Source organism: Hydra vulgaris, chromosome 14 (genome assembly GCF_038396675.1).
Source record: "Hydra vulgaris chromosome 14, alternate assembly HydraT2T_AEP".
Classification (NCBI taxonomy): Eukaryota; Metazoa; Cnidaria; class Hydrozoa; order Anthoathecata; family Hydridae; genus Hydra; species Hydra vulgaris.
Genome location: NC_088933.1, coordinates 21961024 through 21977500, shown reverse-complemented (window position 1 = coordinate 21977500; position 16477 = coordinate 21961024). Strand labels below are relative to the sequence as shown.

The 16477-nt window shown below is 28.7% G+C and overlaps 1 protein-coding gene across 1 annotated transcript in view; it reads left to right on the top strand.

The window, feature by feature from the left end:
• LOC105846455 (uncharacterized) overlaps nt 1–16477 on the top strand; it is a 38529-nt gene that overhangs the window by 18809 nt on the left and 3243 nt on the right. The window contains exons 3-4 of the mRNA XM_065817244.1: nt 5526–5562; nt 5712–5778. Of these exons, the coding sequence (XP_065673316.1) occupies nt 5526–5562; nt 5712–5778 (104 nt within the window). The remainder of the gene's footprint in view (nt 1–5525; nt 5563–5711; nt 5779–16477) is intronic.

Here is a 16477-nt window from a genome sequence, read left to right as displayed (position 1 = left end):
ATATGAAAAAAGAGGAAAAAAAAGCTGACTTGCTAAAATAAAACTTGAATTAACCATAACAACAAAGTGATATACTGAAACAAAAATACAAGTTTTTTACAAATTTTCTTGATGGTTTCAACATAACAAAACCAGATTGCCAATCTTATACCATAACATAATTAGATTGAAAAACTTGATTTCAAGATAATTTCATTTTTTCATTTTCTTCTAATCATATATTGAATTAGCTGTTTCTTTAACAATTACTAATAAGGTATTATTTTGTTTAATTTAAAATGTTTGATGTATTGGTCTCTAGCAGGTATGATTAAAAAACATAAATTTTTTCGTTTGCAAACTCAATCTTTAGCTGGTATTGAATACAACATTAAGGAAAATTTTCTACTAGTTGTTCATGGCCCAACACAATCAACATAATCTTGAGTTTTCTTGTCTAGCAAACTTCATAGTGGACCTATCAGGGTCACATATCTTTATTAGGGCTATAACTATATTTATTGTTGACTAGGCTAATAAAGTATAGGCATTTTTTTATGTCCTACTTTAAAAAACATTCAAATATAATATAAAACTTTGAAAGTTTCCGATAAAAACCATGTAAATTAGATAGTCAACCAGCTATAGTTTTATGTTTTCTGTAATCATACCACTTTTTTGTGTTTTGTTCTATGCTTATGTAATTACCACATCGTTCTGGAGCCATGCGGATACTAAGGTCAATATTTAAAATACCTTTATTAAAAAAGATCTCTACTAATGAGAAATATACTATGCCTTTTAAACCGTCAAGTGCTTTGTATATCAGTATTTTCAGTTTTATTTGGGATGATATTAGTGACACTTTTGGTATTATTCTTAAAAGTCTTACTTTTTCCTCAAGTATTATTACCATTTGAATCTTCTGTGAGTTTATTGATATAGAAGCCAGTGTTTTCCATTTTACTGTTATCTATGTGAAGTACAATTGGATCAAATAACAAGGTATTAAAACAAATATAATCGAATAAAACAAAGGCAGTTCTTTGTGAATATTTATAATGTAAACGTTGACAGACAGATGATTTATGTTCAAATTTCAATTTCATTAGTGCAAAATAAACACACTACAACTAAACAGCAATTTTTTTAAATTGTTATTTCAATTTTTAAAAAATTAATGATACATCTTTTTAAAAATAGTTTAGTCCTGGATCTGCTGATATAGCAGTTATGTCATTTCTTTTTTACTTTTATTTTTATAGGACTCAGTTAATTTTTAAAAATCGTTACACTATTTAACTGTTCTGTGCAAGATAGAGCCTAAATTTTTTCTTTTATAATTTTCATTGTAGATAGTATTTTATCATTATTGCGTTTAGTTATTTTAATTATGTGTTAAGTATTTTAAGTGAGACTGCATTGAAAATACATGTTTGCTATTCAATAACAATATTCAATAGCCTATTAGGTTCAATTTATTTTATCGCTTTAAATAACGTGAATACATTTGCACTTTGTTTCTCAATCCCTCGAAAGTACCACATAAGACTCTTCTTCTATCTTTTTCAATCATTTACGTTTTTAACAATGATGAATTAGAAGCTATTAGCATCAGGGACAGTATTGTTTAGTTGATTTCTTTTAATAACAGTTACCATCATTACTTTTTTCCCTACATCGAAATAATTTCGAGACCAGGCCTCTGAAATGAATTGGGCCAATACGGGCTCAGAATAGGCAGAGATATGCGCAATCTGATTCGCTGATTTTGAAAGAGAGGCTTAAAAAACCAAAATAATAATACAAAAAATGTTTTTTCGATCCAATTTTGTACAATATAGTACTCATACTTTTACAAAACTTCCCAACTCAAAACATCCGTGATTTTCAAAATCATATCTTAAAAATAAAGATTTAAAAAATTAGACTATGCTGTGATTCTCATACGATAGATTTTTCAAAACAGTTTTAAAATTTACCAAGTAATATCAATATAATATTATTAATTTGGTATAACATTGTTCAAAATAAGTTCCCATTGATGCTATCATTTAGCAAGAAAAAAATTGGGATAAAATTACCTAATTTTTTTTCAGAACTTCACACTTATTACTCCCATATATAAATTATTTACATCACTAAAACATAAAGTTTGAGAATATTGCTTATTGGTTGTTATAGCTAGCCCAGATAATTTGCAACACTCCTAAATTAAAAGCAATTGTAAGCAAGAGCTAATTTGGATCGCTTTTGGTAATGTATAGTAATAAAAGATTACAAACTATTGTAGCTTATTAAGCTATAAAAAAAATCTTTAACCTAATGTCCACAAGCGTGTTATGATATAGTAAACTGATTACCAAAAGGAATAATTCTCAACTTACCACACCTTTATGAAAAACTGAGTGTAAAAAGGTAGAAAGAAAAATTGCAAACATACAAGTTCATGTTGTTGTTTATTTCAATTTGAAAAGTCAATACACGTAAATCACATATTTGTTGATATAAAGCTATTATCCTAAACAAAATATTGGTTATTGTATTCTATAATTGGTAAAAAATTTATTTTACATTATACACTCCTGAAGAAAAAAAAATGTCTGCTCTAGAAAAATGAAAAAAAAATTAAAAAAAATGTGTTCCGTATTTCCAAATTTTATGAACAGTTTCATTTTGTAATTTTTGGCATAACCAAAAAAATCGACTTTTTTTGAATTTATGTGAATACCTTTTACAAGAACTCTCACATAAATTCAAAAAAAAAAATTAATAATATTACTTCAAAATAAAACATCACATACCTCTATTTTAATATTATTATACACGTATAATAATATTAAAATAGAGGTGTTTCATTTTGAAGAAATATTAATAAATTTTTTTAGAAAAGTTTTTTTTATTATAATAACTGCCGAAATTCACCCTTATTTGGTGAAATTTTTTGACTTCAATACTCTTTGCTAGCTTATAATATAGCTTATAAAATATTGACGTACTCCTTATCATTCTTCTTAAAAATTAGGTTAAACAGCAACTTCTTAAAAGTTCGTAGATTTACATGGAACATGTATGCTAGTTTTGAAAAACATCTGTAAAAATTTTCTTTTTCCAAAAACTTAAATGTTAAACTCTTTATAATTAACAAGTTGGTATAAAGATGCAGTATCAAGCTTAGAACAACCTCTGCCTCAAAATTTAAAACAACCTCAGCTTAAAATTTACACTTTGCATACTCTAAGTACTTTACCAGTAGTCTGGTGCAACTGCATATAAATTTTGTATCGAGCATGCTTTATAGAGCATTGAAGTTACATTTGACATTTAGAAATCTTGAAAAATTTCACACATTCAAATTCAAGTTAAATATTTCAAGAGTTTATACATACAAAACAGATTTTATAATAACGCTCATTCTCATAGCATGACAACTGGTTTTGTTCTTTTTTTTTTTGATGATGGTTTTGTTGTTTTTTCTTCATTACTTTTTTTTCATTAACACGTTTAATTTTAACCACTTAGCTTGGTTTTTTGAAATCTTTTTTTATTTCAACTATTACGATAAAAAAATGCCACAACCATTTTCATTTTTTAGATGCCATAATCCCCTTTTATTTGGTTAACTTATTTGACTTCAATACTTTTTCTTGATTTTAATTTAAAAACTCTAATGTTCAAGTCGTTATAATTAACATATAAATCAATTTATAAATAAAGTTCTTCACCAGTAATCTGGTAAAACTGCATATAATCTTTGTATACAAAAGTACTTCACCAGTAGTCTAGTACAACTGGATATAAACTTTGTATTTGAGTATGCTTCAAGACTAAGGACATATTTTACGAGACACAAATTTGTAGGTCGTTTCAAATTTACTTCAACACACATTTTCATCCATTTATTTAAATTAACAACAGATAAAATCTCCACCTCCAAGATAAACTTCATTGAAATTTTGAGATTTTTACTAGTGAAAATTCTCTTGTACAGATAGATTTTGATACCTTTTAAATACTCTGAAGAGTAATAAAATAAATTGAATTTCCTGTGTTGATAGTAACAATAAAATCAAGACGTGTATTGATTAACTTTACTTTGAAATTAATTTTGAAAATCTGGTTAATTATATTTTAAAGAAAGACACACTTGCCTCTCTTTCATCAGCGAATCAGATTGCTCATATTTTTGCCTATTCTGAGCCTGTATAGGGTTTCAAAATATGCCTCCGGCTCTCCTATTATTTTAGTGCCTAGTGCACTTATGTCCCCTTTTCCCCTACCTCTTGGCGTCTTTGGTTGTAACAACCAGCTTCTAGACCATCGTATTCTCTTTTAACTGTGCTTGTACTAACTTTTATTAAATATAAACTTTTTTTCATCCTGCAAGTAAAGTTTTCATATTTTTTTCATCCTGCAAGTAAAGTTTTCATATTTTTTTCATCCTGCAAGTAAAGTTTTCATATTTTTTTTATCCTGCAAGTAAAGTTTGCATATTTTTTTCATCCTGCAAGTAAAGTTTTCATATTTTTTTCATCCTGCAAGTAAAGTTTACATATTTTTTTCATCCTGCAAGTAAAGTTTTCATATTTTTTTCATCCTGCAAGTAAAGTTTTCATATTTTTTTCATCCTGAAATTAAAGTTTGCATATTTTTTTCATCCTGCAAGTAAAGTTTTCATATTTTTTCATCCTGCAAGTAAAGTTTTCATATTTTTTTCATCCTGCAAGTAAAGTTTTCATATTTTTTTCATCCTGCAAGTAAAGTTTTCATATTTTTTTCATCCTGCAAGTAAAGTTTTCATATTTTTTTCATCCTGCAAGTAAAGTTTTCATATTTTTTTCATACTGAAAGTAAAGTTTTCATATTTTTTTCATCCTGCAAGTAAAGTTTTCATATTTTTTTCATCTTGCAAGTAAAGTTTTCATATTTTTTTCATCCTGCAAGTAAAGTTTTCATATTTTTTTTATCCTGCAAGTAAAGTTTGCATATTTTTTTCATCCTGCAAGTAAAGTTTTCATATTTTTTTCATCCTGCAAGTAAAGTTTACATATTTTTTTCATCCTGCAAGTAAAGTTTACATATTTTTTTCATCCTGCAAGTAAAGTTTGCATATTTTTTTCATCCTGCAAGTAAAGTTTGCATATTTTTTTCATCCTGCAAGTAAAGTTTTCATATTTTTTTCATCCTGCAAGTAAAGTTTTCATATTCTTTTCATCCTGCAAGTAAAGTTTTCATATTTTTTTCATCCTGCAAGTAAAGTTTGCATATTTTTTTCATCCTGCAAGTAAAGTTTGCATATTTTTTTCATCCTGCAAGTAAAGTTTTCATATTTTTTTCATCCTGCAAGTAAAGTTTTCATATTTTTTTCATCCTGCAAGTAAAGTTTTCATATTCTTTTCATCCTGCAAGTAAAGTTTTCATATTTTTTTCATCCTGCAAGTAAAGTTTTCATATTTTTTTCATCCTGCAAGTAAAGTTTTCATATTTTTTTCATCCTGCAAGTAAAGTTTTCGTATTAAAAAGTAATTTAATATGTTTTAATTTAGAAAAAGCTTGGTATTGCTTGCTCAATTTCAAAGAGAAGTAAGAATTCTTTGAGTTTTTTTTTGATACAGCATGTTTTTTAAGAAACTAATTAAGTTTGCTTATTATAAAAAAATTTTCTTAGGAGTATCTCCTCAGATTACTTTGGCTTTTTTTAATCAAAATTTTTAAAACAACTTTGTCCTCAGGCTTCGCAAATTCAACTGGTTAATCAAGGTTCACTTCAATCTTCTATTTGTTTTGTCAGAAATTTCGGTATGTATGTTTAATGTTAGACTTTATTTGGGATAATTGAGACACGTTTAAACAGAAATAATACTCAAAGAATTTTATCCTTTTTTATAACTAAAAAATAAAAATTAATAAAAGTATTTTAATTAAACAACTAAAATATTTTACATTGAAGTTTACTAAACTTTAAATAGACGCATGTATTTATAATCACTCGTATTTACTCGCAATATAATTCTAAGATAAATTTACTCATCTATCCTAATAATTAGTAAATTTTTTCTTAATAACAGAGGTAACTTTAATTGACATTACAATGTTTACTTGTGCCAAATTGAAACTAACTTGTGTAAAGTTTTATTGTGTTATAATAAAGTTTTTTACTTTATATGAACATATTGGGAAAAAAAGTAACCTTTAAAGCGTGAAACTCAATTACAAAAATGCATGTTACTTAAAAAGAATCTGTCAAGATGCATTAAAGAAATTGAGTTATATATGCAAATTTACAAACCATAGAATAAAATCAGTGTTAAGCAATAATTACAAACATAATGCAGTTTGATAAAATCACCATTTAGTACAAAGTTCTTTGAAATTTAGCACTCTTAAATCGGTAATTTCTTGAATACTACTTAACAGATTTTTGTAATTTTTTTACACGATGAAGCAAACTAAATGATTTATTTCAACCATTTTTTACATCTTTAATTAGACGCTTGATAGAAAGCAAATATTTTTACAAGTACTTAACAGCATCACCTGGATCTTGATTTAAGTTTTTCGAAGCTGCTTTCAAATTTTTTTAAATCATTTTTATCTGAAGCTAATTTTTTGCTCTTTAATAAGATTCCTTATATAATTGACCAATAAATTTTAATAACTTGCTGCTCAGAATTTATTTGGAGGATTTGCTTTCTTATTTCTTTACTATACTACTTCGACGCTATTTTGTTCATACCGTTCTAGAGACTTCTTGAAGTTGTGGATTATAGCCAAATCAGATTAAAATATTGTAGACATGCCATGGTATTGTGTTTTATCCTTCTCCGGCTAATTGCCATACAGAGGCCACATTACCAAAGCCCGCGAGAACGAGCTCATCTCACTAAAGAGCATCATAACCCATTTGCAGACCAAGAGTAAGTAAGTAAGTTTAAGAAGAATGAAGGATAATGGAGTGAAAGTCAGAAGAAGTTGAGTTAGAAAGATACCATAGAGAAAGTGGACAGATAATTCAAGAATGTGCGACCAATTAATACCTTATATTATAAAATATTAGATTTTCTTTTATGTAAACATGCCGTGCATTTTAAAGATTAGCAAAAAGCGTTTCATTCCCAAGCATTCTTCCCAATTTTTTTTTATTTTTTTACTCATTTTAACCCAATAACAATGATTTTCCTTGTGCATTAAAAATATTTGTCAAATAACATCACATTACACACTAAAAAAAAAGGTAGAAATTTCTACCTTAGGGTAGGATATGTGATATACCCTTAGTAAGGTATAATTTTCTACCTTTTAAGGTAGAAAATTATATTAAAAACAATTATTTTTCATACAATTTTCTAACTTAAAGGTATAATTTTCTACCTTATAAGGTAGAAGTTTATACCTTACTAAGGGTATATCACATATCTTACCTTAACTAAAAATTTCTACTTTTAATTTTTAGTGTGTAGTATCCTTGTACATTAAAAATATCTGTCAAACAACAACACATTAGTATTCTTGTGCATTAGAAAAATCAGTCAAACAACAACACGTTAGCTTTCTTGTGTAAAATAAAATTAGAAAAGTCTGTTTAAGTAGTTTTTGCCTAACTAACAACTAAAGGGTTCTAGGAAAAAAAACTCCACAAAAATAAAAATTTTCAAAAAAATATTGCTTTAAAATTGATAGATTGCCTACCCAAACCAAGACCCTCAGTCAATATAGCAGCACTCCTTGCATGTTGTACCTATTTGTCAGTCGATGTATGTACACTACTTGTATGTTCTACCTATTTGTCAATCGGTTTATGAAAAATGAAAGATTAAGGTTCTGTTTGTATTATAATATGTATGTATAAAATAGTTATATTGTAAACAACTATTATATTGATATACTGTTTATTTTATGCGCTGTAAAGAAAAAATCCAGGGGGTTTTTTCCGAGGGGATTTTTTCTCATAAAAATCTTTTTTTTCTTTCTTTTTTTATTCAACTAGAGTAAAAATCAGTTATAGAGTACATCAAACAGCAAATTATTGGTCTTGAAAATCAAAAATAAAATCATAGCAACGTTAAAAAAGAGAAACTTGTGGGTGATTTTGAATTTTTCGTACAATAGATATTAAAGCCTAGGAACTGACAGATGACATCAGTTTGCAGACCCTCACTATAACGTCCTACCTCATTCTAGAATGCCATTGAAGTTTAATGACCACGACAAAGATAGTGTATTTACAATTAACAGAACAAATTCGCAGTTACAAAAGTTCAGCTCAAATATTAAACTTATCTTTTTCTAATCAAAATATAAACACTTATTAGAAGTTTATTCCTGAATTACCTTGGTATGTATTAGCTGTATAACAGCCGAATCTATATCTATAAAATTACACTAGAACCATGTTTGATTCTATTTTTCAAATTTGGTCATGGAAAAAGGAGAACACCTAAAATAATAGAAAACTTTTATGCATCTCACCTTTTAATAATGTAATTAGTTGTTGTTTTTTTTTGCAATAATTTTTCTTGACTATTTTAACTTTTATTTATTTTAATAGCATAGCTGAATGATTTTTTTTTTCTTAATATAAAAAAAGAAAAAAAAAGAGATTGATGGAAATTGTAAATGTTCATTAATTATTCATCATATAAGAATAACTTTTTTTTTGCTGAAAATTATTGACAAAGAAATAAAATATAATATTATAAATTCATACAGGACATTACCTATTACCAAAAAATTAAAAAAATTTTTCGTTCAAAACTAAAAAAAAAAAATTTTTATTTGATTTTCTCTCTAATATTCTTCTGACACCACTTAATCTTGGTCTGCGAAGCGGATTATGATGCTCTTTAGTGAACTCGTCTTCGCGGGACTTGGTAATGTGGCCTCTGTATGGTAATTAGCCTGAGGAGGATAAATAAATTACCAAAACTGACGTAAAAGAATCGTGAATCAAAAAATATTTAGTCCATTGATATAAAAAAATTCTGCAAATCTGTCGCTTGTTCTTCACAACATCCTTAGTTAAATAAATAGTTGAGTAAAAAAAATATAATAAACCATTGGTCTCTATTAAAATCTTGAGATGTGATATTTGTAAAAAGTATTTGCAAAAGAATATTGCAATGTGTGGCGAAGGCAGGATTTTTTAATTGTTCTGATATGACAATCGATATAAGGCATTGTGAAAATTCCAAGCTTAATTATTTTCATGCCTATGTCAAATAAGAATGTTTTGCAAAAAAAATCACTGTGATTGGAGCCTAGAAACAAAAACATCACAAAAAACTCGCAACTCCTATCCCGAATGTAAATACAATTAGCGAATAAAATTTATTTGTTATCATATTATACTAAATTTAAATTCATCAACTTTTAAATTTCATTTAATAATCTTTTAAGTATCGAAAGTTATAACAATGTAAAATTTCCGCACTTGCCAAAATAAAGGGGTTGTTAATTTCACCTTGCCATAACTTTTGAAACCAAGATTATTAAATGGAAAAAAAATCTATCGATTAGTTAAAGTTGATGTTATATGCTGATGTTATATAAACTTAAACTTATTGTGTCACTAACATTAGCTGGGTTTTCAGCCCAAAGCTTGCGTACAATTTCGGAAGCAGTTTTCTTGACATTCGCAGTTGATATGCACTTAACGATACTACCTAATTTTTCAGATGCATTTTTCAGTCTTTCATTATGCAGACAATTTTTTCAACAATATTCTTATTTGCATTTTGTGATGATATCGTTCACGTTTAGTTGATCTATTTATAATAGTGAGGCAATTTTACATGATATAACATATTATTTTTTATTTTAATTTTATATAATAATATGTTATTTATTATTATTACGTTTTTCACAAAACTTGCAACTTTTTGCTTAATTCGTGAACTGGAAGGAGCTATTGCGCGGATTGTGAAATATTGAATTTTTGTTTTTATTTTTTAAATAGTCATAATGCTTATATATATAAATATATTCGAATTCGAATGTAAATGAAGAGTTGCTCAATGGAGTGTACTTACATAAAATATATGTTAAAATAATATATATATATATATATATATATATATATATATATATATATATATATATATATATATTATTCAAACTTAATAATTATAATAAGATAAAATAAGTATAAGTATTATTTAAAATTAAATATAAAAATTATTTATTACGCAGAATATATACTTTCAAAAAACTCATTCTATGAAATGCGCATAATCCACAGGGATGCATTTTTGTTATTTATTCTTAAATGACCAAAGTTACATGGCGATCGAATTTAGGCAATCTTATGGTATTACGATTACAGTATATATATATATATATATATATATATATATATATATATATATATATATATATATATATATATATATATATATATATATATATATGTATATATATATATATATATATATATATATTTATATGTATATATATATATATATATATATATATATATATATATATATATATATATATATATATATATATATATCTATATATATATACAGGGTGGTGCAGAGGAAACGCAAGTTTTTCAATATTGAATTACTGGGGCACAATGGGTTGAAAATAATAACAACAAGTATTAAATGATAGGTTTTTTAACGCAGTTTTTAAACTGTGCAGAGGTCTTTGGTGTAAATCTTGTGGGTTCTCCGATTTCCAATACCGACAGTATTGAACATTGACGTAACCGTCAAGGCAAAAATGTGCTTCATCACTCATGAAGACTGTAGCATCGGGATCTTCCGTAAACATTTCATCCATTATGCGACAAAACTCTCTGCGTTGTACAAAATCCCCTTCATTAAACTGCTGGACGATCATTATTTTGTACGGATGGAACTAGAGGTCATCATGTAAGATGCGGTGAAGCGAACGACGTGACATACCCAGCGCTACAGCATCTCGTCTAGTCGATTGTCTAGGACTAGTAACAAATGCCGTTCTGACTTGGTCTACATTTTCCGAAGAACATCACGAGAACTGAACAGGGAAAACCAGGTGGTTTCTTTTTCATCACAGAACCAGTACTTCTAATCGCTACAATCCATCGGAATACGGTATTTCGATCAGGCACTACACCTCGACGTCCAACTCTAAAATATTGACGGAAAAGACGTTGCACTGTGACTACAGAACCATTGTTCTAAAAAACTGCTCGACAACGAACACACGATGTTGTACACTCCAATGCTTCATAGTGACGGAAACGGCATTGTTTGGGCCGTCTTCCAACATTCGTTCAAGGTCAATACCCCTTCCTGTCGCCGCATACTAGCGGTTTGAAAAACATGCGTTTACTCTGCACCACTCTGTATATATATATATATATATATATATATATATATATATATATATATATATATATATATATATATATATATATATATATATATATATATATATATATATGTATATTAGGATGGTTCAAAAATGGGTCATGGTAAAATTTCAACAAGAGTAGAAGCTTATAAGGTGCCTGAATATAGGTTTTATATTTAAAAAAAAGTTTTTTTTCGTAAATGTTCAAGGGTGGCTCACGGGCCCTAAACTTTTTAATTTTGATGATTTTTGTCGCCCGTGGGCCACCCTAAAACAATGAAAAAAAATAATCACTAAACTCAGAATGAGTTGTAAAAACAAATAAAAATACATTCTTAATGAAATTTTTAATGTAAAAATTCTGAATGAACCTGAAAAAATTAGGAAAACCGAATATTTTGATTTTTCAATTATTTTCTTTGTAATTTCTCAAGATGACATTTTTATCATTTTTTACTGTTAAAATCTCATAAATATGGATAGAAAACCATTTACCAATACAAATAATATTTTTTTAGAATCATCTTAATTAACTATAAATTAAAATATTACAAATAATAATTTAATTTATAGTTAATTAAGATGAGTAAGAAGACAATCTAGACTTCAACTTACTCTATAACCCACGTATTTTCTCAGCGTACAACAGTACTGAGTACAACTGTACACATTATTCCAAACTGACAGTAAGACTGCAAGTGACGTCAATCAAGTGTTTGAATTAATAGCAAAGCTTAAACAAATACAAGTGAAGTTCTAAGAAATATGTTTATTCTTAAATATGAAAATATATAAATTTAATCTATGTTATGTATTATTATTTCTTTTATAATTAAATAGATGAAATGCCAAAAATTCCTGGAAAAAAAGCAAGGGGGACAATGAAATATTCTTAGTAGGTAAATCAAGGAACACACTTCCATCTAAGCAATTTGCCACAGGAGAAGAGATTATTCAGTATTATCTTCACCTTCGTAAAATCATACCTCATGTTGCTCTGAGAAATCTTGCCTGCTGTACCAACAGTAACTATTTTACACAAATCTGTCCAGAAGATAAGAATCACTGCTGTATTATGTTTAAGCTGGTGGTTCCTTGGAAGCTTGAGGAATATAAAACTCGTGATGTACAGAATTCTCTCAGGTTTGTTTCATTAATATTAATATAATTTGTAATTACTTGACCGTAAGTCTTTCATCATTAGTTATTTTAGGAAGGAAGTTGAAACATTGCTGAATAACTACAAGAAGCTGCAATCTCATAGGAATAGAGAAAAACCAGCAGAAATCATGAAGAGGGAGAACTTTGTAACAGAATCTAAGAAGATATTTTGGATAGGATATAACATAGAAGTATTAATTGAAGACATACAACTGGGCAGAAAAAAACTGCTAAAGCCAAGAAAGAAGATATCAAATTCTTGAAAATACAAAAGAAGAAAAGGACTGGTTACATAGGACCTACCGACACCAGCTTCAAAAAGGCAGCTGAGAGAGCAAATGTTCAATTTGCTCTCTCAGCTGCCTTTTTTAAGCTGCCTTTTTTTAGCTGCCAAAAAAAAGTAGTGTACTTTCACCTAAAGATGTTCTCAGGCGTACTGCTATAACTGCTGCAGGTGAAGGTATTTCAGTGAATCAACATACTGCTATCATAAGCAGTGTATTAGCTATTACAGGAAATGTTGGTGAATATGATGTCTCTAAATTATCCTCTCTCTCAGAGCCATAGAACATGTGATCAGTTCAGAAGCTGAAAAGATTCGACAGTACATCAAGGACCTGGCCAACTTTGGTCATAAATTGATTTTTGTTCATTTTGATGGAAAGATAGTAAAAGAGTATACAGTAAATATTTCATTTACTCAGGATAGACTTGCTGTACTAGTGAAAGTTAATGGGAAAGCTGAGTTACTAGGCACTCCTCCTATTGATTCAGGGACTGGAGAACAGCAGTTCATTTCTATTTATGATCTTCTAGAGAATTTTGCACTCACTAACCAAGTACAATGTACCTGTATTGATACCACTGTATCAAACACTGGAAGTTTTCAAGGTGTAAATATAAGAATGTCAGAAAAGTTAGGACAGTCACTTCTTCTCCTTACCTGCCGACACCATATTCTGGAGCGTCATATTACTCACTTCTGTAAGATGTAACCAAGTAGTAAATCTACAGGACCAGATAACCAGCTGGTTAAAAAAATCAAGTTAGTCTGGGATGATCTAGAGAAAGATATACTGCCTCTGAAGAGGATTGAAACTCCACCTGAAACCTGGATAAACCAACACCAACAGGAATCTGAACAGTTCTACAAAGATTTAATCAACAATAAGACATAAAAGAAGGTAAAATAAATCATTTATTCTAATACATGATTGTTTTATAACCTACTTTTGTATGTATTTTAATGTTTAAAAGCGATAATTAATAAAATACAGAATGGGAAATCAAGAAAAGATTAATAGAAGTTAGTTGAGCTCTCTTTGATGATTGTTACTAAGAAGGAGAGGTTCAGGTTTTATATGCCTGGACCTGTACAACATGCCAGGTTCATGGCTAAAGCCTTGTACTATCTGAAAATGTACCTTCTACTCGATCACATTCCTGGTCTAACTAAAGAGAACAAAAAGGAAATATCTGATATGGCTATGTTTGTCAATGTATTTTATGCTCAATGGTTCCTTAGAGCTGAGTTGCCAGATGCTTCTCCGTATCAGGTAAAAATAATAAACGTTTAGAATAAAAATAAAAATAAAAACATGTAAGCTATAACGATAGAATGTTTCTTATTTAATTTAAATTTTCTATAGGATATAAAAGCCCTCTGCCAAGTAAAGAGGTTTATGGAAATACTGAAGTAGTCCAATCAATTGGCTACTGAAGTAGTCCAATCAATGTCAAGGCATGACAGGTACTTAAGTCCAGTTCTAGTTATGCTTGCTTTAACTAATAAGAATTACACTGTTAGAGACGAGTTAGCTCAGAAACTCTATAGTACTCATTTGGACAGACCCAATGTCTTCGAACTGGAGAATATTGAAGTAGATAAGAATGTTCTTCACTCACTAAACTACTCCCAAGCCTCCATCCCTAGCATCTCTTGTTACTGAGCAATCTTGGCTGATCTTTGACAAGATTGGCCATGGGAAGGGGGAAGTGCAGTGGCTTAAAGCCCCTTCACAGTTCTGGGAGCTGAATGATTTTTATCTTAAGTTTGAGACTACCATTAAACCTCTAGATGTAGTCAATAATTCTTCTGAGAGAGCTATCATATTTGTTCAAAAGCTTATAATGAAATCCAATAAAGAGGAGAAGAGTCAAGATACATTCTTGTTTAAACATGTCTACAAGAGAAGTAAACAAGGATCCAAGAAGAACGATCTCTCAGTAAATGCTACTTCCAGCAATATTTGACTTTTTAGTCAACAAAACAATACCATGATCAACAAAAATGAAGATTTTTTTAAATATTTTCTCAAATTTATATATAAAATGAAATATTGTGGTATGATATTTAAAACTTTTGATGGTATCACTGAAAAAAATGATAAAAATGTCATCATAAGAAACTACTAAGAAAATGATTGAAAAAGCAAAATACTCGGTTTTCCTTATTTTTTCAGGTTCATTCAGAATTTTTACATAAAAAATTTCATTAATAGTGCATTTTTATTTGTTTCTATAACTCATTCTGAGTTTACTGATTTTTTTTTTTATTGTTTTAGGGTGGCCCACGGGCGTTGAAATTTCCGAAAAACTGACAAAAATTATCAAAATTAAAAAGTTTAGGGCCCGTGGGTCACCCTTGAACATCAACGAAAAAAAAAAAATTAAATATGTAAAATCAATATCTGGGCACTTTATAAGCTTCCACTTTTGTTGAAGTTTTACAATGACCCATTTTTGAACCACCTTTATGTATATATATATATATATATATATATATATATATATATATATATATATATATATATATATATATATATATATATATATATATATATATATATATATATATATACTGACCCCAGGGAGTACCGGAAGAATTCCCGGTGGGCCGGTATGAATTCGGGCCGGTGGGTCGGTCTAAATTAGGTCGCTCAAAAATTTCAAAATGAGTAAATGCAAGAAAAGAAAGGGAGGAGCTGAAAAATTATGTTATAAAAAACAAAAACTGATTCAATCAGCAGCTTATAAATGTTATAAATAAGTAACTTCATTTCTAAAGGAGATTTCAGTACAAGCATAGCTCATGAAAGTACAAAAAACGCTGAACAGGCTCTGGTCAGCTTGAATATTAATCATTAACCAATACCGACAGAAATAGTGCACGATGTTACTATGGTAGTTGATGAAGTATTAAGTACTATAGAGGTAGCAGTTAAAAGTTTGTCAACATATATGCAAAATGAGACTCACACTCAGAGCCAAATCGATCCAAACACTAACTGCATAGAAACCGTAAGCAAACAAATTGTTAATATTGTTGTTGATCAAGCAGAGCAACATATAAACTGGTTTTCTCATCCAACATCAACCCTTCTTAACAGATTTTTTGAAGTTCATCCAGTTCAAACTGCTGCAGATTCGATTATTATGAAATCTTTTGTGCGACATAATGGTACGAACCGTAAATGGTTATCTTATTCTGAGGAGGATCATGCATTACATTGTTTAATATGGTTAGCATTTTCTTCGATTGACGTACTAAACTCTTTTATAAAGGAATGACAGATAAAAAAACATTCATCAAAGAGTAGAAGAGCATGAAAAATCAACATCCCATAACAAATCAACCAAAGGTTATTTCCAATATTTTTCAAAATCTAATGTTCAAAACTTATTGTTTTCAACACAATTATCACTACGGCAAGAACAAGTTCAAAAGCGACATCAGGTATTGTTACGAGTGATAGAAATCATAAAGCTGATTGGTAAACGTGGTCTGAGTTACAGAGGATAGGAGTTTGAAGCGGCATACACATTGTTAGATAAATCGCTTTATCACGGCAACTTTTTAGAAATGGTGTTGCTTGTAAGTAAATACGACGTTTGCCTAAACGAGCATATAAATACTTGCATCGAGAAGTGCAAAACGAAAAGAAACAGGAAGTACTGGAAGAGGTTCTATGTTAACTTTCCTCTCCAAGAGCAC